Raw genomic sequence first — 24,979 nt, forward strand, 5'->3', positions numbered from 1 at the left:
ACATCCAGATGACTAACAGACACATGAAAAGAGGCTCAACATCACTCATCATCAGGGAAATACAGATCAAAACCATGATGACATACCACCTCACACCTGCCAGAATGGTTAAAATTAACAACACAAAAAAGCAACAGGTAGTAACAAGGATGCAGAGAAAGGGGAACCCTTTTATGCTGTTGGTGGGAATGCAAACTGGTGCAGCCACTCTGGTGAACAGTTTGGAGCTTCCTTAAAAAGTTAAAAATAGAACTACCCTATGATCCAGCAACTTCACTATTAGGAATTTACCCAAAGGATACAGAAATACAGATTCAAGGGGTATATGCACCCCAGTGTTTATAGCAGCATTATCAACGATAGCCAAATTATGGAGAGAGGGCAAATGTCCATCAACTGATGCATTAAAAAAGATGTGATGTGGTGTGTGTGTGTTTAATGGAATATTATTCAGCCACCCAAAAGAATGAAATCTTGCCATTTGCAATGATGTGGATAGAGCTAGAGTGTGAAATAAGGCAGTCAGAGAAAGACAAATACCACATTATCTCACTCATATGTGGAATTTAAGAAAGAAAACAGATGAACATATGGGGGGGGGAGAAAAAATGGAGAGAAGGAAACAACCCATAAGTGACTCTCAATGCTGGGGAACAAACTGAGGGTTGATGCAGGGAGGCGGGTGGGGGATGGGCTAGGTGGGTGGTGGGTATTAAAGAGGGCACTTGTTGTGCTGAATACTGGGTGTTGTATGTAAGTGATTAACCACTGAATTATGCTCCAGAAACCAATGTTGCACTGTATGGTAACTAACAAAATGTTTTAAAAATAAAATAAAATGTTACTAGAGTCACCAAATAGAGGAAGTAAACATCAAAAGAAAGTATAAACACCAAGAGAAAGAAATTGAGGGCAGATTGAAGACACCTGAGTGAGTTAAATATACTCCTCTGTAAGCAGAATGTGGTCAATTGATGATGTCTGAAGTTGATGATTTATTGAAATAGCAGATTAAGCACTTTAGTTGTAAGAGGTTAACTGTCAGAACAATGCAAACAGGAATTATTAAAATGATCTATGAAATAAGTCAATCGGAGAAGGACAAACATTATATGGTCTCATTCATTTGGGGAATATAAAAAATAGTGAAAGGGAATAAAGGGGAAAGGAGAAAAATGAGTGGGAAATATCAGAAAGGGAGACAGAACATGAAAGACTCCTAACTCTGGGAAACGAACTAGGGGTGGTTGAAGGGGAGGTGGGCGGGGGGGGGTGACTGGGTGACGGGCACTGAGGTGGGCACTCGACGGGATGAGCACTGGCTGTTATTCTATATGTTGGAAAATTGAACACCAATAAAAAAATAAATTTATAAGAAAAAAATCAAAAAAACAAATGGAACTAAAAAAAATAAATAAATAAAATAAAATGCTCTACCCTGGGAATCACAACAAGGGGTAGAGAAGTGGTGGGGTCTTGAACCTTTGCTTTTTATCATAAGTTCCTTTGTACATTCTCGTCATCACGATTTTGCTTACCCTGTGCATGACTTCCTTTCAGTGAGAACAATGCTTTTCATTTTCATTTTCTTTTTCCGTTTTAAAGAATAGTTTTAAAAAGATAGTGTGTATGTTTGGGAGGAGGTCCTACGGGTAGCCATCATGACTTTAGCAAGACTTTACCGTATGGAAGGGGATTTCATTTTACATTTATTATATAGAGTGGGAACTTAAATTGCTCAACAACTCAAGAGTACTGAGAATCAGCCATTCACACATCCGTAACCCATGAATATTATCAAATCTTCTGGGCGGTTTTCTTGAGTACGGAAAAGAGCATGTTTTCATGTATTGACTTGTAAAGTCCTTGGACCTCAGGACAAATAAATAGGTGGATCATAAAAAGGTTCTAAGGTCAGGAGAACTAAGGGAAACCTGGATGAGGGTGTAAGAAAAGTGAGTTTAGGCTGGACAATCAGGCAGTTAGTTGCCTAGAGTAAAATCCAGCCATAACCTGGGATGTGACTCAGAGGATCAGACTCCCTCTGAATGGACACTTTGCTCCTGGTTAGAGAGAAAAAGCCAGGCTTCCTTGGACACCAGAAAGGAAAGACACTGGGCCTTCAAAACCCAGCTGAATAAGGATATCCTCAAGACAGAGGGAAATGGCATTATAAGGAGTCTCTCGTGTTGGGCATTGAATGCATGCCAGGCACTGGGAAAAACATTTCCCATATATTATCACTTTTCATCCTTACAACTATCTGCTTGTACAGATGAAGACTCCAAAGATAAAGAAAAAAACAAAACAGGTAAAGCAACTTGAATGAGGTAAGCACAGCTAGTAAGTCATGGCCTGTGGCCTATCTATAGGTATATATTTTTTTATAAGATCGTGTCTGTAAACTGCCTAAGATTATGACAATGAAAGGCATTGGTTAAAATTGTAAGCATATATTGAAAGGAGAATTGGTCCCCAGGGACAAACATATCTGAAACGGTATATGAAAATCATCAGTCGAGATAGCCCTTTGTTCTTGGTTCCTAATCAGGGTTGGGGCAAAAGTACTTGTTATAAAAGAAATTCCTAAGAAGCTTAATTAGAGTTTCTGAAATTCAAACTCAGAGCACGTACTGAGAATCTGTCTTCCTTAACATTTCACTTTATGAGGATCCAAAGGACTGTTGGCTCAATGTGTTGTACTTGTTCAAGATAGTATAATAATCATTGTTATTATTTGTTAAATAACGGGGACACATCCAAACATTTCCAGTTCTTCCTAACTAAAAGCCCAAGGCTGCTTTTTGTTGTTGTTGTTGGCTTGTATCTCATGATTATTTTCATTTGGGGGAGTTTGGGGGGACAGTGTGAACTGACAGAAATGATTTCCTTACCCCAAAATACAGTTATGCTTTCATTCTCTTTTCCCCAGGCATCCTTCTTACAGCTATGCCAATGAGAAATTCACAGGAAGAGACTTCTTTATGTAGATCACTGTTTTCGGTGTTTTGATTCATTTTTGTATGTGGAGTTGATCTGTCCCTCTCCCCATTAGTGCCCCCATTCGCTACCTTCTTCCATTCTTTTCTACTCTTTTCCCCTGCTTTCTGAACTGCATTCCCACTCTTTCCATATTTCTCCCTCCTGATAGGAAGAAGGAAGTGGGCCATATGAAATGGAAGAGCAGTGCTGGCTCCAAACACTCTTGAAATGTCTCTGGATTTAAACCTATCTCTTTTGAAAGCTCCACTGAGAAATGAACAGGAAGAGAAGCTAAACCCTAGCACACAAAGTCTCTTGCCTCCCTGTTTTAAACCAACTCCCATGCACGTGCAGCCAGAAGCGCTGAAAGCAGGGCCTGAGTGAGGACATTGAGGCTGGACCCTGCAAGTCAGGTTTGGGGCCAGCCCTTTTAACACCCAGTCCTTCTCAATCTCTTCTGCTGGCTTGTCATATTCCACTGAACTTCTAAATGTGGGCGTGTCCCAGGGAATAGCCCTGCAACTTCTTCCCCTGACTATACTCTCCCTAGGTGCTCCTGCCCAGTCTTCTGACTTTAAATACCATCTGTGTCCTGTTGTCTCAATAATTCTGCCTCTCCAGCCTTATGGGTGACCAATAGACTCCAGACACTTAACATGTGCGGATAAGAGCTCTTGACACACACCCCTGACTGTTTTTCTCTCCCTTCTCCAAACCTACCACACCTGCTTTCCATATTGCCTATCACCATACACAACACCTCTATGATCAAACTTGAAAGGGAATACTCTTTTAGTAATCACTCATTTCTTAAGTTTGTTTACCGACTGCCTTCAATGCATCAGCAAGCAATGACTGTTCCCCTTCCAAAATGTCACACGAACCCATGCACTCTTCTCCAAATTCATGCTGCCAGTCTTGGCCAAGCCACTGCCATCATTCGACTGGACTACTGCAAGAGGGTCCGAATAGGTCTTCCTACCTTCCTTTGTGCCCTGCCCACTTGCAATATTCTCCACAGAGAGCAGCCAGCGAGAAATTATTGAATATGATTAGGTCACGGCACTCCCTTGATTCCGTCCTCTCTTTGGTTCCCCAGAGCACTTTTGAGTAAAAACGAAACTCTTCATTATGGCTCCTTCCCACCACTGCACCTTTTGGTGGATGATCCCTCCATCCCCCACTCTCACTGGGCTCCAGCCACACTGGCATCCTTTCTGCCCCTCCGGCACCCCTGTTTGGGCAGGTTTTCCCCCTGGTTCCTGGCAGGACTGACCACTGATCATTGTATTCAGAGAAGCCATTCCTGACCTTTGCCACTTTTTTCTTTGGGGAGGGAGGGGTGGTTCTAGGTAACGGGCACCAAACCATCTTGTTTATTTCCATGAGGGCATTTGTAGCAACCTTTAAATGCTTTTAAATTTTCTGATGAGTTTATTGTCTGTCTTCCCTACTAGAAATTGAGCTTCCTGAGTACAGGGACCTCCTGCCTAGAAGAATGCCTGGTACAGCATAGGCCCTCCAATAAGTACTTGTCAAATCACTGGATGAATGAAGTGAATAACACTTCCTCCCCCAAGAAAAAGACCTCTCTCTCCCTCCACTGATGCTCCACAGGGCTCATCATTTTTTGCCTCTGTCACAGTGCCTAGTAGTCAGAACAGTTTTGATTGTAGATGGTAGGGACTGGCCAGGAATGGACTAAAACAAGGAGGGACCCCCCCACAGAGGCCTCTGTGAGAAAGGACTTGGAGAGCATTCCCCATTTGCTCTCCTTGTCACTTTAGTAGCCCTGCTCCTACTTGCGGGAGGTTCAGAGGCCTAGGGATCAGTCTTCAGGATTGACAAGTTTGGGAATTTGCTGGCCATAGCATGACTTCCTTGAACCTCCTTCTCCTGCCGCTTCACTGATTTCTGTCGGCTCTGTGGGCTGGAAGTCAAAGCCAGAGAAAGAGATGTTGTTGAGTCCTGGCCCTTGCATTGGTCCTGCTTGGCATTTCTGTCTCCTACCCATGGGCCAAGAAGTTCTTCTCGTCACCTGCACATCCCCTACCACCACCCCACCCCCCAGGAATCATGGCTTCCCCCTGGCCTCTGCCTCCTCGGGTCCCTCTTGGAGGGAGTAAGGCACAGCTCGTCTGCCTCCTGCCTACAAGCAATCTAGACTCCCAAGAAATGGCTCTTCACAGCAGTGACAGTGATCACCTTGGTCAAGCACTGGGTGTACAGCAGGCTTTTCCTATGTCTCGTCTCTGTCCTTTTCCTTTGTTGGCACTAGCTCTGTCTAGGGGCAGTGGGCTGGATTTTGCAAGCTGGCCAGGTACATGTCTGTGTGTCTGTGTCTCAGCCACCTTGGGATGCTTTCCAGCCAGCGATGGAAAGGTTCTCACTGCCTCACACCCCACAGTGATTGGGTCAGTTCCTCAGGCTTGGAGGTTGTCCTGTCACGTGCAACTGCCTAGGTACAGTCACCACAGAAAACAGTTTTATTTACTCAAAGAAGGTGGTGGATGGGCAGGAATGAGGGGGAGGAGAGAATATGTGCTGGGCAGATGAAATCCCATGGTCACCATAGTCCAATCACATAGTACCTATGGCCCTCTGCTGGCATTTCTGTTATTTGTATGGGCAGCCTGAGCTTGAGTGGAGTGAGAGGTCCTGAGGGTTTTATCATTTTTTTTATACCTGACCCCAAAGCCCATGCAATTCAATGCCTGGCTCACAGTAAGCGAGAAACTCCTATTTAAGGGAGGAAAGGAAGGACAGAGGGAAGGGTTGTTTTGACTCTTTTGGAACTGGTCACGTCTATCTTTTTGTTCCATCATCTCTGTCTCAGTTGTATGTAGGGGAGGGCACAGGCATATTTATGTATCTATATGTACTGATGGGGGAAGGGGTTGCCCAGTTTTATTGAGATATAATTGACATGTAACATTGTATAAGGGAAAGGTGTACAACACAATGATTTGATGATAGATAGACAGATATAGCTAAAGCTAGATAGAGATAGATAGAGATATAGGATTACCACAGTAAGTTTCGTTAACACCTATCACCTCACATAGTTAAACATTTTTCTCTTGTAATGAGAACTTTTTAAGGTCTGCTCTCTTAACTACCTTCTGTATCGATGTTTAATTTGTACTCATTCTAAGGATCAGATCACACCGATTCCCTCCCTGAACGTGCTGAGTGGTGCCCGTGAGCTTGGGTACAAAGTCCAAGCACCTTAGCTTGCTTTGCAGGGCTCCACACCTTCCAGCTCCATCTCCTGATGTGCTCTTGGAGACAATGATCTCTGTCCATGCCAGATTATTGGGAATGACTGGAAGTGGCTTTGTGTGTGCTAGCAGGCCACATGGTCTTGGGTGCACGTAGACTGATCCCTCTGTTTGGAATGCCTTCCTTTCTGCCTCGACACGGTGGACTGCTACTCATCAGAGCTCATCTTTGGGGTTTCGTCTTCTGTGCAGCCTCACTTGACTCCTACCACAGAGAGCTAGCGGCTGAGTCCTTCTTTCTGGAGCTAGTGGGGCCCTAGCTTCTGTTACACTCGACTCTAATGGTTGTTCACTTGTCTATCCCCTCAGCATTTGGCCCTGTGTGGCCTCTCTGCTTCCACAACACATACTGCTCACCTAGTATCACCAGGCCCCACACCTCCAACACATCAACACCCACTGCTCACTTATCACATGGCCTGTCCCTTAGCTCCCAGTGCCAAGTAGTTGATAAGGCTTTCACAAATATTAGCCGATGAACTGCTGGGACCAGGGACCTCATTCTAGAGATTTCAGATTTTGGTTTTGTTTTGAGCATGGATGTGTATTTCTTGGTTCATGCTAGTAACCTTAGCACCTTGAGGGCAGAGCCAAGAACAAACCAGTACTTGGCTCTGTCTGGACCAGGCCCTGTCCGCAGCCCTTGGTGTGGCTTTCCTCACAGTATCATTGAAGACAGCACTAAGGACAGGGTGCTCTTGATTTGCCTTCTGTAGGGCTGCATGTAGGAGGCTGGGTGGGCAGGAGGAATTGGTGGGGGGGGGGCACTGCAGAAGAACTGCAGGTCTGTAGTTCTCCCCTAGTCTGGAGCAGGGACGGCGGTTCCAGCCAGACTGTGTGTTCCCAAGGACAAGCTCAAAACCAGTTTATGTCTCCTGCTTCCCAGACCCCTGTATCCCTAGGGACCAGCACAGGTTCCCTAAATATTTGTGGCATGGTATTATGTATGAATGAATATGTGTTTTCTTTATTCCCTCTTCTGCAAGTGTTGCAGAGGAGGGAAAGAGCTGGAAAGGGGGGCGGGAATCTCTGAGAAAATGGGTCAGCAGGCTGCAGGGGGAGCTTGGCCCCCTGGCCCCAGCTCCTGCTCAGAGTAGATGTTGTTTCCTTGGTGGCGGTGATGTTGGAGAGTGTGTATGAGCGGAAGTGGGGAGAACCCCTGAATGTGAGAAAACCATTCTTCTTGGCTTTGTTTAGGCCGGGCAAGTGTATTCTCCATGACACCCACCCGCTCTTGCAAGGTACTTGATTTGATCATTTAACTGTTCTACGGGGAAAGGGGGGATAAAACAAAACCTTAGAATATCTAACCGGTATTCCCGCAGTCCACAGCAGAACCGTTTCCTTGCCTTCCTCTTCATATATATCCAGGCAACCTGAGAGGCTGAAGACTCACCACCACCCCAGCCCCAAAGCTCCCGTTCCCGCCCCCTCCCACAGCCTGCGGCCCCACAGCCCCGCAGCAGCCACAGGGGGAACCAAAGAGACAGAAGCCTGCCCAGCTGCCCGGACCACAGACGCCAACACCCCCCGCCCCCCACCACACGCCGCCTGCCCGCGCCCCGCACGCTAGCCCACGACTGAGCGGCGGCGGCGGCAGCAGGCTGCAGGCTGTGGCGACTCGCACCGGCGCGCTCCTGGCAGCGCTCGCTTGCTATTCCAAGTGACCTGGACTCGCCGGATCGGTTGGCCCCGGGCCCCGGGTCCCGGCTCCACCTCCCGCTCGCGCCCCCGGCCCGGGTTCCAGCGCCCACACGCCCTCCTGCCCTTTCCCGCCCCTCCGTCCCCCAGCTCGCGGGAAGGGAGGTCGCGGCAGCGGCCTGGTGGCACCGGCGACCGTGGCGACAGCGGCGACAGTGGCGGCGGCGGTGGCGGCAGCGGCTGCGGCGGCGGCTGCGGCGGAGGCTGCGGCGGCGACCGTGGCAGAGGCTGTGGCGGAGGCCTCCGTAGCTGAGGCGGAAGCAGAGGTGGAGGCAGAGGTGGAGGCCGAGGCCTCAGTAGAGGAGGCAGTGGGGGAGGCCACCCAGGGGGAGGCGACGGCGGCCCTGGCAGTGGGGGAAGAGACGGAGGCCGCCCTGGCGGCAGCGGTTGTGGAGGCCAGCGCGGCTGAAGCCGCCGCCGCCGCCGCCACAGCAGCAGCCGCGGCAGTAGCGGAGGCTGCGGCGCCCTCCTTGGGGGAGGCTGATGCGGATGCGGAGGTGGCGGCGGCGGTGGCTGCAGCGGCGGCGGCTGCAGCGGCGGCTGCGGCGGCGGCAGCGGCAGCGGCAGCGGCGGCTGCAGATGTGGATGCGGAGACCAGCCGGGGCTCCGAAGGCAACCCAGACTTTCCTATGGCCTCGCTGTACGTGGGCGACCTGCATCCTGAAGTGACAGAGGCAATGCTGTATGAGAAGTTCAGCCCGGCCGGGCCCATCCTGTCCATCCGCATTTGCAGGGACAAGATCACCCGCCGCTCGTTGGGCTACGCGTACGTCAACTACCAGCAACCGGTGGATGCCAAGCGGGCCCTGGAAACCCTGAACTTTGATGTGATCAAGGGCAGGCCCGTGCGCATCATGTGGTCCCAGCGGGACCCCTCGCTCCGCAAGAGTGGGGTGGGCAACGTCTTCATCAAGAACCTGGGCAAGACCATCGACAACAAGGCGCTGTACAACATCTTCTCGGCGTTTGGCAACATCCTGTCCTGCAAAGTGGCCTGCGACGAAAAGGGGCCCAAGGGCTACGGGTTTGTGCACTTCCAGAAGCAGGAGTCCGCAGAGCGGGCCATTGATGCGATGAATGGCATGTTCCTGAACTACCGCAAAATTTTCGTTGGGAGATTCAAGTCGCATAAAGAACGAGAGGCCGAAAGGGGAGCCTGGGCCAGGCAGTCCACCAGTGCTGACGTCAAAGATTTCGAGGAAGACACCGATGAGGAGGCCACCTTGCGATGAAGACATGCCAGGGACGAGCCAGCCAGCAGAGCCAAACCTTGGCTCCCACCCGGTTTACAACCACCCTCTTTGCCCCCCTAACCCACCAGCAGTGTATTGTATTGTACTGGGAGTGCAGGTCTCTCTTTATCTCTCTCTCTCTCTCTCTCTCTCTCTCTCTCTCCTCTCTCTCTCCTCTCACCCTCCCTCCCTCCTTCCTTTCCCTCGATCTCTCCCCCCTTCCTCTCTCTCCCTCTCTCCTTCTCCCTCTCTCCCTCTCACCTTTCCTACCCTCTTCCTCCTCCACCTCCTCCCCTCTTCCTCTCTTCTGCTTTCCCCATCCCCCCCCCCACCAAGGGCATTGCGAATAATCTTGCTAATCTGTGCCACTTGATAGATTACAGGCTGCCTCTTCTCCTTGCGGTTTGGTTTAAAAAGCACCTTCATGCTTGCTTCCTTCACTACACAGGTGACACAATTTCATGGTAGAAACATCAGAAAGGAAAAGGAGATCAGATGAGGGAAAGCCAAGAGAGTAATTGTTCCCAGTGATCCTACTACCCAGAGACAGCCACTTCTTGGTGTGCTGTTTTTCCAGGCTCTCTTCTCTCCTTCTCTCTCCCTCCCTTCCTCACTCCCACCCCACCTTCCCTTTTAACACACCGTTACAGAATGGTTCCTATGTGTGGTGTTTCTTAACCTGCTTCTTCAGAAACTAAAACCAAACAAAAATCAACCCATTGAACTTCTTTCCATGCTATTCAACAGGCTTCAGAAATGTCATCTTCAGTGCCTGCAGACTGTATAGATGGATCTTTAACATTTCTGTAATCAATCCCGCATTATTGGACATTCAGTTGGTGCCCAGTTCTTTCCTTGTGTTTAAACCCAACATTGCATACTCTGATGAATGAATCCTTCCTTGCCAAGCCAAATCTTCGCTAGCCTACCGGATGGTCTTCTTAATTGTCGACTTGCAGGATCCACAATAGGATATTTTAAAGACTTTTCCTGTGTGTTGCCAAATGGCCCCTTCATAAGCATTGTACTGATTTGCGTTCATGCCAGCCAGCACAGCTAGTAAAACGAGTGTGTCCATTTCCCCTGCATAGTGTCCTGGTCACTGTAATTGATGTGTGTGCGCGTCTGTGTGTGCACGCGTGGGTGCGTGCATTGTGCGTGTCTTGGCCAGCTCGATGGGCTGCAAATGGCACTTCCCTGTTTGGGGTTGTAAATGCTCTTTGCTTGTGCCCACTTGCTGCCCTTTTCCCCATTGTCAGAAAAATCATTCAGCTTCAATTGCAGACAAAAATAACAAAGCAGACAAGTTAACAGAAGAAATTTAATGTCCCTGCAAATCAATTCCAATGACTGCCCATACCATCCTGAATCATTTTCATATGCACTTGCCCAGTATTTTTCATGTGATATATATGTGAATTTTAATGTATATACTGTTTCAATATCTGCTTTTTCATACATGAATATATATTATAGATAGATATAGATGTATAGATATTCTTGAAGTTCCTTTCATGTCATTAAATATTCTTTTATAATAGTTTTGTGACTCTTTAGTGTTCCAGTGGTGGGGCTTGATAGAGGAATAGATAGATATAGGTATTCATCTCTATACATGTTTAGATATAGATATGGGGGTATATTTCACAGCTTTCTCATTGTTGCACATTTGGTTGTGAACATCTGTTTTTCTAATCCAAACCCTAGCTGCTAATTATACATAGTACACAAACCTTGCTTACATTGAATATTATTTTCTGAACAAACATTGGTGAGAGCAAATTTAGGATCAAAGGACATAGAAGGTTTGAGATCTTTTTCTTCTCTTTTGGGGAGTTTTTTTTTAAATGACTATCCGCAAAAATGGTATCAACTTACCCTAAGTACACAAATAATGTGAGAGAATGGAAATCTTGACAGTTGTTTAGGCTTGCTATTGCAGTTATGCAGTTATTTCTGTAGTTTTCCAATATTTTATCAGGGGTACTGTTCCTTTTTTTGTTTTTATCTACCTTACACATTTATTTTTATACAAATAACATGGTATCATAATAGAAACTTTAAAAAATTGAGTATGCAGAAAGTAAAAATCATTCTTAATTCTACCCCTTGAGAAAAAAAACTTTGGAACACATGAAACATGTACATAGATAATACCTTCAAAAATGTAATATGTATTGTTTCATTATGGAATACTTTCACTATAATTGGTCTTTCATATCATCTTTCCAAATTATTAAAAATTATCCTTTAACTTTGTTTTTACTTTATGTTCCATCATATGGTTGAGCTACTATTTCTAAAATTCAGTCCCTTCATATGTTTAAATTGTTCTAGTTTTTCCCTAGTAAGATTAACTCCACAAGTAACACATTTTTAGGTGAATATTTGTGACACATGCAGAGATTTAATTGCCTTATATACATTGCCAGTCCATGGCCAAATGCTTCTTCATAAAGTTTATGTCCATTAATTGTGTCAGAAAATGTATATTTCCTGGCTTATCTTCTTCAGTTAGCATTTTTTTAAGTTATGAGAAATTGGTTAAGCTTGTGCATTTTTGTTTTATTATTTCATCTTATAGATGTATTGCTTGAAAAAATACACATTAAATATATACAACACCTTCTTTTAAGAGAGAATTTTTGCCTATTTATCCATAATATTTAAATATAAGATCACACTGAATGTATTCTTTCGATTTTTACAATATATTGCAAATATAACTAAAATATTTTTGGCTGTCCAATATTCTTCCATAACCCACTATCATTTTTTGGGTGGATCAGAATTTCTTTTAAAATGTTTCCTTACTTTGGGATTTAATACATTTTCTAAATTTTCCCCGTTGAGCCCAAATCTGTGGTAGTTTTACCACAGAATTATTGTACTTTTATAAAAACATAGAAGTGGAATTGAAAAGTAGAGGTCTTGGGAAGCCTGGGTGGCTCAGTGGTTGAGCGTCTGCCTTTGGTCAGGGCCTGATCCCGGGATCAGACACTCAACCGCTGAGCCACCCAGGCATACCGAAAAGTAGAGGTCTTTAAAAAATTTTTAACTGGGCCATCAGTTGAACTGCATATACCAATTTATTCTTCTACTGATATGTTGGAAGAATGCCCATTTTCTTGCACAAGTTCCTCCCTGGGTATTATAAACTTTGTGGATATAATGCTATTAAAAATACATACCTCATTTTTTTGTTTTCCTTTTTCAATTTTTAAAAACTATTTTTTTGCTTCTTAACCAAGGAATATAAATTCATTTAAAAATCACATTGCAGGACAGCCCAGGTGGCTCAGCGGTTTAGTGCCGCCTTCAGCCCAAGGCCAGATCCTAGAGACCCGGAATCCAGTCCCACGGTCGGGCTCCCTGCATGGAGCCTGCTTCTCCATCAGCCTGTGTCTTTCTGCCTCTCTCTCCGTCTGTGTCTCTCATGAATAAATAAATAAAATATTTTTAAAAAATCACATTGCAAAAAATAAAAATAAATAAACATCACATTATATTGATAGGGAAAATAAAAGCACTGATAATATAAAGAAAACAAAAATTTTATGTATACATAAACACATATATAATATTGTATTATATAATATGTAAATAATTATAATTGTAATTAATATATTTATATATATCAAATCATAATTTGCATTTTTTCTTTTTTTCACTCATCCTTCTATCTCCCCTCCTTTAGTAACCATCAAGTTTATTCTCTATAATTAAGAGTCTCTTTCTTGATTTATCTCTCTCTCTCTGTCAATTTTTCCCTTTGTTTGAAACAAAATATTCAAGAGCAAATTAGCCTTGGAAATATTTTTATATTTATTTTTCACATCATTTAAAATGGTCTTTGGATATCTATTGTGTATATGGATGAACTCATTCCTTCCTACATTGTTAGATATTTTCTATGTTCCCAATTCTCTTTTAATTTCAGCCACTATATTGACTACCTTTTACCTAGATTTACAGTCCATAATTGTTTCTGTAGCAAACATGTCTAGAAAGGAAAAAAAGCAGAAAAAAGTGTAGACCATTTTTTAGACCATATCGTCAAATTTCCACTTACAAAGTTGTCAACTTACACTATTATTGTTATTTCCAATCTAAATGTGTACCTAGTTCTTTGCATAGGGCTTTGAACTGGGATTAGAATTTATATTAAGCTTAGCTATGTTTTCAGTGGAGAAAATAGAATACATATTTCTCTGATTTTGCTTGTAATAACATTTTTCTTTGTATTTCTGCTTGCTAGGGATACAAATCCTAAGAAAAAAACATTATGTGTTGTTAGAGCAAATAACATGGAATACAGCCATAATCTTATCACTGCATAAAAACACATGTAAAATTTGGCTGTATAACCTTTCATACTTTTATATATGCATAGACATAGATGCATACCCCTATGTGTACATATTCATAAATATAATCCAATAACTTTTTTACTAAAAGCCACATTAACATATATCCATGTCAATACCACACAGTATTATTTATGGTAGTAATATAGTATATTATGGTATCTCTAGGCAATCATTTTTGTAACCAGTTGACTTAATTAGTGGATTTTTGTTTCCAGTTTTGTCATGTTAAAATAAAGCCTTCGGGAAGACTATTGTTGCAGTTATACCTTCATACACATTCAAGAGTATTTATTATACATTTATTAGAAGTCTAATCACAAAATAAACCACACTGTCACAGACTATGAGATCATTTCTATATTAACCCTAAATAATCCATTCCCAGCTTACAATTTCACCCATTGTTCTGCAATACTGTCACTTGTAATTCTTTTTAAAAAATAGAAAAAAGATGTTTCAAAAGGAAAATCATTCTTCTATTTATATTTAAAAATAAAAAAAATTGTTTGAGTCAAAATATAATGATTTTATATAGTACTTAATTTGTGTCAGGAATTATTATAAGTGCTTCCCATGTACCTACTCATTTCATCCTCACAACCTCTGTGTTGCATATAGTATTAGATTTCTTTTCCATTTTACCAATGAAGTAACTGAGGCACAGAGAGGTTAAGTAACAGCCTAAAGTCATATGGGTAGCAATTCATACAGCTAGAACTTGAACCCATGTAGTATAGATTCCTAGTCTGTACTCTAACTATTAAACTATAAGGAAAAAGGCATGACTGTCCATGTGTTTTTTAATGCCTTCAAATCCCTTTTCCTTATGCATATGTAAGCACATTCTAACAAATATATATTTAAATACATTTCCCTTAAAGAGTTTTTTAAAGATTTATCTATTTATTTTTCAGAGAGAGAAAGAGAGCGGGCGGGGGTGGGGGGCAGAGGGAGAAAATCCTCAAGCCGACTTCCAGCCAAATGCAGAGCCTGACATGGGGCTTGATCCCACAACCAATGAGATCAGGACTTGAGCTGAAGCCAAGAGTCAGACACTCAACCAACTGAGCAACCTGGTGCCTTTCCTTAAAGATTTTATTTAGTAAAACACATCTTTTAAAATGAGATAATGATATCATCAAGATAATGATGGAAGTTGTTTCCATCTTTCATTCTACTTATAAAGAAGACCAACTAGCATTCATCCATTGATAAGACATCATTAAGGAAATCCCAAATACTGAGAGTCAGGTTGAAGGACCCTCTGGACCACAGAGACCAAGAAGGACCACATTAGAAATGTAAGAAGAGGGGCTATACTCTGACAGCATCTCCCCCACTCACCCCAGGTTGGCACAGAGCACACTGAGAGGGCTCCCTGGGCCTATAGTTTCTTCAATGGGAAAAATCGAACCAAAAGTGAACAGCCAGTTTCCCCAGTGTTATGGGATGCTTCCCAGGAAGCCCACTTGGGTCTTATTTCATTTGGACCACTAGGAGAATTGTGGGGCTCAACCACTGAGGATCAGAAGAGACAGAAGAGTAAGGCTTATAGTATTTGGTGCTCAGACCTTGGGAAACTACATTTCTGCCCAGAAATGAGTGCCACGGCTGAGATCCCAGCCAGTGGCTCTGCCCATTTGCAGAGCTAAGCTGGTGGCCTTGTCTGACTAGGGAACTCAGTTGGCAGTTATGCTGGATGTAGGTTCCCCAATGGCTGTACCCATTATGGAGCCTGTTCTCCTGCTTCACCCAGGCTAGGAAGCAAATTCACAACCTTTCTCAACTGCTGGTGAGAGCTTCCAGTCATGCCCTCAGGAAGCTTGGACAGAGAACACTAGCAGCTATGTAAGTGTAAGAACACTTACAGCCCCACTTAGGCAGGGAGCCAAGCCAGGGAGTTAAGCTCCACTTAACTGTTAAGCATAGCCTCTCACCCCACATAACCAGAGAGCCTGAACAGTAACTCTGGATAAGCTCAGAACTCAGCCCGTTATACTGCTGAGCCCAACCTATACCCCTGCCTGATTCCTGAACCCAGCCTATGGCCTTGCTTAGACATGCAGCCCAGCCAGTGACCCTGCCCAAAAGCAGAGCATAGCTAACAGAACCATCTACTGAGGGCTTGGACAGTGACCCATCCAACCATAATGAATTTTTCAGTCTCCAGTCCAAACTTCATAATGCAGCTGGAAGCCCCTTTTGATCAGATTGACCAAACAGGGACCTTGTCCAAAAACAGCAGAGCACAGCCAATGACCTCTTCTGACTGTGAAGCCCTGCCTGTGTCCCCAACTAAACATGGAGTCCAGTCCACATCACCTACTGGCGTAGAAGCACAACCCAGTATCTCATGCCACCAGAAGAGATTGTGAAGCCAGGTCAACAACCTTGCCCAATTGCAGAGCACAACTAGTGGCACCACCTTGCTTGTGAACATAGGCTGCAACCTCACCTGACAAGAGGTGATTGCAGAGCCCACCTAGTGGCACCATCTGACCATGGGGCATGGGCAGTAGCCTCACCCAACTAGACACCCCAAAGACAATCTTTGCCTGCCCACAGGTGCTACCAGCTGATCTATATAATACCTCAACCTGAGCTGACTTGTGAAGGTCCTTCCTTGCTGAAGCAAACCTGTTAAGTATTGAAGAGAAGATAGTTTACTTGAATGAGTAGCTATTAATGCAAGGAATCAAGAATCACAAAGAGTTGAGTAGTTATCACACTACCAAAGGAAATTAATAAAACTTCAATAACTTACCTTAAATAAGTGGAAATCTATGTATAAACTGACAGAGAATTCAGAATAATCCTCTCAAAATTTCAGTGAATGGGGCACCTGGATGGCTCAATTGGTTAGGCATCTGCCTTCAGTTTGGGTCATGATCACCTGGTCCAGGAATTGAGCTCAGTGGAGAGTCTGCTTCACTTCTCTGTCTCTCCCTCTGCCCCTCCCCACCACTTGTTCTCTCTCTCTAAAATAAATAAATAAAATCTTAAAAAAACAACAAGAAGAACATACAGACATCTACATGAAATTAGGAAAACAGTGTATGAACAAAATCAATTCAACAAAGAAATAGATACTGCCAGGAAAAAAAAACAGAGAAATACTAAAGCTGAAGACTATAGTGACTGAACTAAAGAATTCAACAGACAGCTTCAACAGCAGACTTGACAAAGCAGAAGAAAGAATCAAAGAGATAATAGAGAGCCTGCAGATAAACTCACAAATATTCAATCAACTAATATTTGAAAAAAGCACCAAAAACACATAATGAGGAAAAGATAGCATCTTCAATGAATAGTGTTGGAAAATTGGATATCCACATGCAAAAGAATGAAATTGAACTCCTATCTTACACTGTTCAAAAGTTAACTTAAATTAAGACTGGAAACATAAAAATCCTGGGAAAAAACTGAAGGGACTTGATCTTGGCACTGATTTTTTGATATAACACCAAAGGAACAGGCAACCAAAGCAAATATAGACAAGTGGGACCATATATCAAACTAGAGAGCTTCTGCCTAGCAAAGAAAACCATCAAAAGAGTGAAAGGGCAACCTATGGAATGGAAGAAAATATTTGCAAACAATATATATATGATTAGTTAATTTGTAAAATATATGAGGGATTCATACATCTCAATATAATAAAAATAAGTTTATTTTTAAAATGGGCAAAGGACCTGAATAGATATTTTCCAAAGGAGATATTGAAATGGCTAACAGGTACATGAAAATGTGCTCAACAGCACCAATCTTTAGGCAAATGGAAATCAAGGTCACAGTAAGATATTATCTCAAACCTGTTAGGATAACTATTATCAAAAAGACAAGAGATGCCAAGTGTTGGCAAGGATATGAAGAAAAGGAAACCCGGGATCCCTGGGTGGCGCAGCGGTTTGGCGCCTGCCTTTGGCCCAGGGCGCGATCCTGGAGACCTGGGATCGAATCCCACATCGGGCTCCCGGTGCATGGAGCCTGCTTCTCCCTCTGCCTATGTCTCTGCCTCTCTCTCTTTCTCTCTCTGTGACTATCATAAATAAATAAAAATTAAAAAAAAAGAAAAGGAAACCCTTATGCATTGTTATGTATGAGGAATGTAAAGTGGCACAGCTATTATGGGAAACAGTATGGAGGTACCTAAAAAAATTAAAATGTAACTACTACATGATCCACCAATTCCACTTCTGGAAAGAAAGGAAGGAAAGAAAGAAAGAAAGAAAGAAAGAAAAAGAAAAAAGAAAGAAAGAAAGAAAAGAGAATCAGTATCTCAAAGAAATATCTACACTCCCATGTTGGAAACAGCATTATTCACAATAGCCTTGATAGGGAAACAAATTAAGTGTACATCAATGGATGAATAAATTAAGAAAAAAATACATACAGTGGAATATTATTGATCCATAAAACAAATTCTGTCATTTTCCAGAATCTAGAGGACATTATGCTACTTAGTAGATAAAGACAGGCAGAGGAAGACAAATACCATATGATCTCACTTAAATGTGGAATCTAAGAACAAACCAAAATAGTATAAAAGGACAAACAGAGTAGAATGGAGATGGAAAAGAAGTGACAGTATGGGGAAAATGGGAGATATTGGTCAAGGGATAAAAAATTTCACTTAGGGAATCTAATGTACAACATAGAAAATATAATCAATAATACTATATTGTACACTCAAAACTTGCTGAAAGAGTAGATCCTTTAATTTTTTTAATTTAAATTTAATTAACATATACTGTATTATTAGTTTTAGAGGTAGAATTTAGTGATTCATCAGTTGCTTATGACACCCAGTGCTCATTACTTCAAGTGCCCACCTTAATGCCCATCACTCAATTACCTCCCCTCCCCTCCAGCAATCCTGTTTGTTTCCTATAGTTAAAGTCTCTTATAGTTTGCCTCCTTCTCTGTTTTCAACTTATTTTCCTTCCCTTCCCCTATGCTCATCTGTTTTGTTCCTTATATTCCACAAAAGAGTAGGTCTTAATCATTGTCACCATAGAAAATATACAAAGAACTCTTAAGACTCAAAAATAAGAGAGCAAACTTTCCAATTTTTTAAAAAATGGGCAAGGGGTACCTGGGTGACTCAATTATAGAAAATTATTAAAAGGTCATTACTTTTATTTTTCTTTTTGGTATCTTATAGAAATTTTCCATATATTTTTTCAATGACTCCCTATGATTTTGGACATGTCCTTTCTGAAACATAACCTTCTCCAACTGTAAAATGAAATAATAGTAGTACCTAAAGGGTTCTTTATAAGGATCAAAATTAATCACATATACAATAGGTTCTTTAAAATGAATGTTACCGGATATGTTTTTGTCAAAGTTAAATATTATTCTTATTGTATTAGTTGATCAAACAGTGAAAATCCTATCACAACAGAGACTGATTTTTTAAAAAGATTGTATTTATTTATTCATGAGATACACAGAGAGAGGCAGAAATACTGGGAGAGGGAGAAGTAGGCTTCCTGTGGGGACCCAATCCTAGGATCCTTAGATCATGACCTGAACCAAGGACAGATGCTCAGCCACTGAACCACCCAGGCATCACTGATTTTTTAAGTGAATGGTTAATTTTATTTTATTTTATTATTTTATTTTATTTTATTATTTTATCTATTTATCCTTTTGTTTCTATCAGTTTATGCTTCATGTATTTTGCAGCTTTGCTGTTTGATGCTTACACATTTTCTCTTCCTGATGAATCAGAAATCCCTTTTTGTCTAGTAATTTTCTTTGTTCTGAAGTCCACATTTTCTGATTATCAACATAAACACGGCTTTTAAAAATTAATGTTGCATGGTATACATTTTTCCATCCTTTCGATTTTAAGGGGCCAATGTTATCAAACCTGCAATGAATTTCTTATAGAAAGCATATAATTGGATCATTTTTATTTTTAATCTGCTCTATGGATCTCTGTCTTTAAATTACTGCATTTAGAATATTTGAATTTAAGGTAATTGATGATACATTAGTAGTTAAATCTGTCATGTAACTGTATGTTTTTTGTTAATTTCCTCTGGTTCTCATTTTCCCTAGTACTACACTTTTCTTGCCTTCCTGTGAGTTACTCAAACATTTTTAGGATTCCATTTTGATTTACTTACAATTTGCTTTTCTTCTTTAGTATATAGTCTTATATAGTTTTCCTAGCAGTTGCCATTACTATAATATATATAATATATATTATATAATATATACACATATGTATAATATGTATAATATGTATTATTTACATATTATAAATATAAATGCATTTATATACATATTACATATTGTATACATATTATATAATGTAAATATATCATTTTTATAATATATGTAATATATATAATTTTATATACATATATACGTGTATATATATATAAAACTTATCACAGTATACTGGCATTAGTGTTTTACCACTTCAAGTGACATGTAATAGTAAACTTCTTTCCATTTAGATTTCTGTATCTTCCCTATTTTTAAAATATAATTAAGTATTTCCTTTATGTATATTGCCTATCAGATCGGATGGTATTTATAATTTTTACTTCAAAAATCAGAGGGCACTTGACAGGATGAGCACCATATGTTGGCAAATTGAACTCCAATAAAAAAAATATACAAAAAAAATCAGTTGTGATTTAAGAAACTCATCAGTAGGATGGTCGCATATTTTCCAAACATTCTGTTTTCATTAATTGTGATGTGAAATTCCAAGGTTTCTTTTATAAGAATTTCCTTTTATAAGGAGAACTTCCTTTTAGTCTGTCTTTAAGGACAGATTTGTAAGTAACGAATTCTCTTAGTTTTCCTTTGTTTGAAAATATCTTTATTTCTCCCTCATTCCTGATAAATATTGTTGCTTTTCATGGAATTTTGATCTAATGGGTTGTTTTTTGTTTGTTTGAATTTCAGCACTTGTACCACTTCCTTTAGGCCTTCTTGGTTTCAGAGTAGAAATCTTTTGTCAGGGCAGCCCTGGTGGCTCAGCGGTTTAGTGCCGCCTTCAGCCCAGGACGAGATCCTGGAGACCAGGGATTGAGTCCCACATTGGGCTCCCTGCATGGAGCCTGCTTCTCCCTCTGCCTGTGTCTCTGCCCCCCCCCCGTTTCTCTCATGAATAAATAAATAAAATCTTTTTTTTTAAAAGAGAGAAATCTTTTGTCATTCAAATTAGTGTTCCCTTATTAGTAATGTGACATTTCTCTAAGACTGCTTTCAAGTCTTGGTGTTTACATTCAGAAGTTAAAATATGATATGACCACAAAGCAACCCAGGTGCCCCATGTGTAGGTCTTTGGAGAGATATCTGTTCATGTCTTCTGCCCATTTCATGATTGAATTGTTTTCTTGGTTGTTGAGTTTGATAAATTCTTTCTAAATCTTGGATACTAGCCCTTTATCTGATATATCATTCGCAAATATTTTTTCTCATTCTGTAGGTTGTCTTTTAGTTTTGTTGACTGTTTCCTTTGTTGTGCAGAAGATTTTTATCTTGAGGAAGTTCCAATAGTTCATTTTTGCTTTTGTTTCCCTTGCCTTAAGAGATGTGTCTTGCAAGAAGTTGCTGTGGTCAAGTTAAAAAAGGTTGCTGCTTCTGATTTTCTCTAGGATTTTGATGGATTCTCGGCTCACATTTAAATCTCGAATTTATCTCTGTGTATCCTGCAAGAGAATGGTCCAGTTTCATTCTTCTGGATGTGGCTGTCCAATTTTCCCAACACCATTTACTGAAGAGACTGCTGTTTTTCCAGTGGATAATCTTTCCTGCTTTGTCGAATATTAGTTGACCATAGAGTTGAGGGCCCATTTCTGGGTTCTTTATGTTATTTCATTGATCTATATGTCTGTTTTTGTGCCTGTACCATGTTGTCTTGATGATGACAGCTTTGTAACACAGCCTAAAGTCAGGCATTGTGATGCCCCCAGCTTTGGTTTTCTGTTTCAATACTCCCTGGCTCTTCCTGTGTCTTTTCTGGTTCCATACAAATATTAGGATTATTTGTTCCAAATATGTGAAGAAAGTCCATGGTATTTTGATAGGGATTGTAATGAATGTGTAAATTGCTCTAGGTAGTATAGACATTTTCACAGTATTCTTCCAATCCATGAACATGGAATGTTTTTCAATCTCTTTGTGTTTCCTCAATTTTTTCATGACTGTTCTGTAGTTTTCAGAGGAAAGATTCTTTACCTCTTCGGGGTTTTTTTTTTTTCCTGAGCAAAAATTTATTTTTTTAATAAATTACTTTTTTATTGGTGTTCAATTTACCAACATACAGAATAACATCCAGTGCTCATCACGTCAAGTGCCCCCCTCAGTGCCCGTCATCCACTCACCCCCACCCCCCGCCCTCCACCCTTTCCACCACCCCTAGTTCGTTTCCCAGAGTTAGGAGTCTTTATGTTCTGTCTCCCTTTCTGATATTTCCCACACATTTCTTCTCCCTTCCCTTATATTCCCTTTTTTTTCTATTCCCTTTCACTATTATTTATATTCCCCAAATGAATGAGAACATATAATGTTTGTCCTTCTCCGATTGACTTACTTCACTCAGCATAATACCCTCCAGTTCTATCCACGTTGAAGCAAATGGTGGGTATTTGTCGTTTCTAATGGCTGAGTAATATTCCATTGTCTACATAAACCACATCTTCTTTATCCATTCATCTTTCAATGGACACCCAGGCTCCTTCCACAGTTTGGCTATTGTGGACACTGTTGCTAGAAACATCGGGGTGCAGGTGTCCCGGCGTTTCATTGCATCTGAATCTTTGGGGTAAATCCCCAACAGTGCAATTGCTGGGTCATAGAGCAGGTCTATTTTTAACTCTTTGAGGAACCTCCACACAGTTTTCCAGAGTGGCTGCACCAGTTCACATTCCCACCAACAGTGTAAGAGGGTTCCCTTTTCTCTGCATCCTCTCCAACATTTGTTGTTTCCTGCCTTGTTAATGTTCCCCATTCTCACTGGTGTGAGGTGGTATCTCATTCTGGTTTTGATTTGTATTTCCCTGATGGCAAGTGATGCAGAGCATTTTCTCATGTGCATGTTGGCCATGTCTATGTCTTCCTCTGTGAGATTTCTCTTCATGTCTTTTGCCCATTTCATGATTGGATTGTTTGTTTCTTTGCTGTTGAGTTTAATAAGTTCTTTAGAGATTTTGGAAACTAGCCCTTTATCTGATACGTCATTAGCAAATATCTTCCCCCATTCTGTAGATTGTCTTTTAGTTTTGTTGACTGTATCCTTTGCTGTGCAAAAGCTTCTTATCTTGATGAAGTCCCAATAGTTCATTTTTGCTTTTGTTTCTTTTGCCTTCGTGGATGTATCTTGCAAGAAGTTACTGTGGCCAAGTTCAAAAAGGGTGTTGCCTGTGTTCTCCTCTAGGATTTTGATGGAATCTTGTCTCACATTTAGATCTTTCATCCATTTTGAGTTTATCTTTGTGTATGGTGCAAGAGAGTGGCCTAGTTTCATTCTTCTGCATGTGGATGTCCAATTTTCCCAGCACCATTTATTGAAGAGACTGTCTTTCTTCCAATGGATAGTCTTTCCTCCTTTATCGAATATTAGTTGACCATAAAGTTCAGGGTACACTTCTGGGTTCTCTATTCTGTTCCATTGATCTATGTGTCTGTTTTTGTGCCAGTACCACACTGTCTTGATGACCACAGGTTTGTAGTACAACCTGAAATCTGGCATTGTGATGCCCCCAGATATGGTTTTCTTTTTTAAAATTCCCTTGGCTATTCGGGGTCTTTTCTGATTCCACACAAATCTTAAAATAATTTGTTCTAACTCTCTGAAGAAAGTCCATGGTATTTGGATAGGCATTGAATTAAACGTGTAAATTGCCATGGGTAACATTGACATTTTCACAATATTAATTCTGCCAATCCATGAGCATGGAATATTTTTCCATCTCTTTGTGTCTTCCTCAATTTCTTTCAGAAGTGTTCTATAGTTTTTAGGGTATAGATCCTTTACCTCTTTGGTTAGGTTTATTCCTAGGTATCTTATGCTTTTGGGTGCAATTGTAAATGGGATTGATTCCTTAATTTCTCTTTCTTCAGTCTCATTGTTAGTGTATAGAAATGCCATTGATTTCTGGGCATTGATTTTGTATCCTGCCACGCTACCAAATTGCTGTATGTGTTCTAGCAATGTTGGGGTGGAAGCTTTTGGGTTTTCTACGTAGAGTATCATGTCATCAGCGAAGAGGGAGAGTTTGACTTCTTCTTTGCCAATTTGAATGCCTTTAATGTCTTTTTGTTGTCTGATTGCTGAGGCTAGGACTTCCAATACTATGTTGAATAGCAGTGGTGAGAGTGGACATCCCTGTCTTGTTCCTGATCTTAGGGGAAAGGCTCCCAATGCTTCCCCATTGAGAATGAGATTTGCTGTGGGCTTTTCATAGATGGCTTTTAAGATATCGAGGAAAGTTCCCTCTATCCCTACACTCTGAAGAGTTTTGATCAGGAATGGATGCTGTATTTTGTCAAATGCTTTCTCTGCATCTAATGAGAGGATCATATGGATCTTGGTTTTTCTCTTGCTGATATGATGAATCACATTGATTGTTTTACGAGTGTTGAACCAGCCTTGTGTCCCGGGGATAAATCCTACTTGGTCATGGCGAATAATTTTCTTAATGTGTTGTTGGATCCTATTGGCTAGTATCTTGTTGAGAACTTTTGCATCCATGTTCATCAGGGATATTGGTCTGTAATTCTCCTTTTTGGTGGGGTCTTTGTCTGGTTTTGGAATTAAGGTGATGCTGGCCTCATAGAACGAATTTGGAAGTACTCATCTCTTTCTATCTTTCCAAAGAGCTTTAGGAGAATAGGTATGGTTTCTTCTTTAAACGTTTGATAGAATTCCCCTGGGAAGCCATCTGGCCCTGGACTCTTGTGTCTTGGGAGGTTTTTGATGACTGCTTCAATTTCCTCCCTGGTTATTGGCCTGTTCAGGTTTTCTATTTCTTCCTGTTCCAGTTTTGGTAGTTTGTGGCTTTCCAGGAATGCGTCCATTTTTTCTAGATTGCCTAATTTATTGGCGTATAGCTGTTCATAATATGTTTTTAAAATCGTTTGTATTTCCTTGGTGTTGGAAGTGATCTCTCCTTTCTCATTCATGATTTTATTAATTTGAGTCTTCTCTCTCTTCTTTTTAATAAGGCTGGCTAATGGTTTATCTATCTCCTTAATTATTTCAAAGAACCAACTCCTGGTTCTGTTGATCTGTTCCACAGTTCTTCTGGTCTCGATTTTGTTGAGTTCTGCTCGAATTTTAATTAACTCTCTTCTTCTGCTGGGCGTAGGGTCCATCTGCTGTTTTTTCTCTAGCTCCTTTATATGTAAGGTTAGCTTTTGTATTTGAGTTCTTTCCAGTTTT

The 24,979-nt window shown here is 41.3% G+C and overlaps 1 protein-coding gene across 2 annotated transcripts; it reads left to right on the forward strand.

Moving 5' to 3' along the window:
• Positions 1-325: 325 nt before the first annotated feature.
• Positions 326-9,445, forward strand: LOC129518577 (polyadenylate-binding protein 1-like 2). 2 transcript variants are annotated; one of them, XM_055338746.1, is made up of 2 exons: positions 326-335; positions 8,577-9,445. In XM_055338746.1, exons 1-2 carry the CDS (start codon positions 326-328, stop codon positions 9,194-9,196), a joined length of 630 nt encoding a protein of 209 aa, XP_055194721.1. In that variant the 3' UTR covers positions 9,197-9,445. The 2 variants fall into 2 exon arrangements, with proteins under 2 accessions (XP_055194721.1, XP_055194722.1); XM_055338747.1 differs by lacking the exon at positions 326-335 and having other exon boundaries at positions 8,414-9,445.
• Positions 9,446-24,979: the final 15,534 nt, after the last annotated feature.

The sequence above is a fragment of the Nyctereutes procyonoides genome, unplaced genomic scaffold (genome assembly GCF_905146905.1).
Source record: "Nyctereutes procyonoides isolate TBG_1078 unplaced genomic scaffold, NYPRO_anot_genome, whole genome shotgun sequence".
In the NCBI taxonomy this organism is placed as follows: domain Eukaryota; kingdom Metazoa; phylum Chordata; class Mammalia; order Carnivora; family Canidae; genus Nyctereutes; species Nyctereutes procyonoides.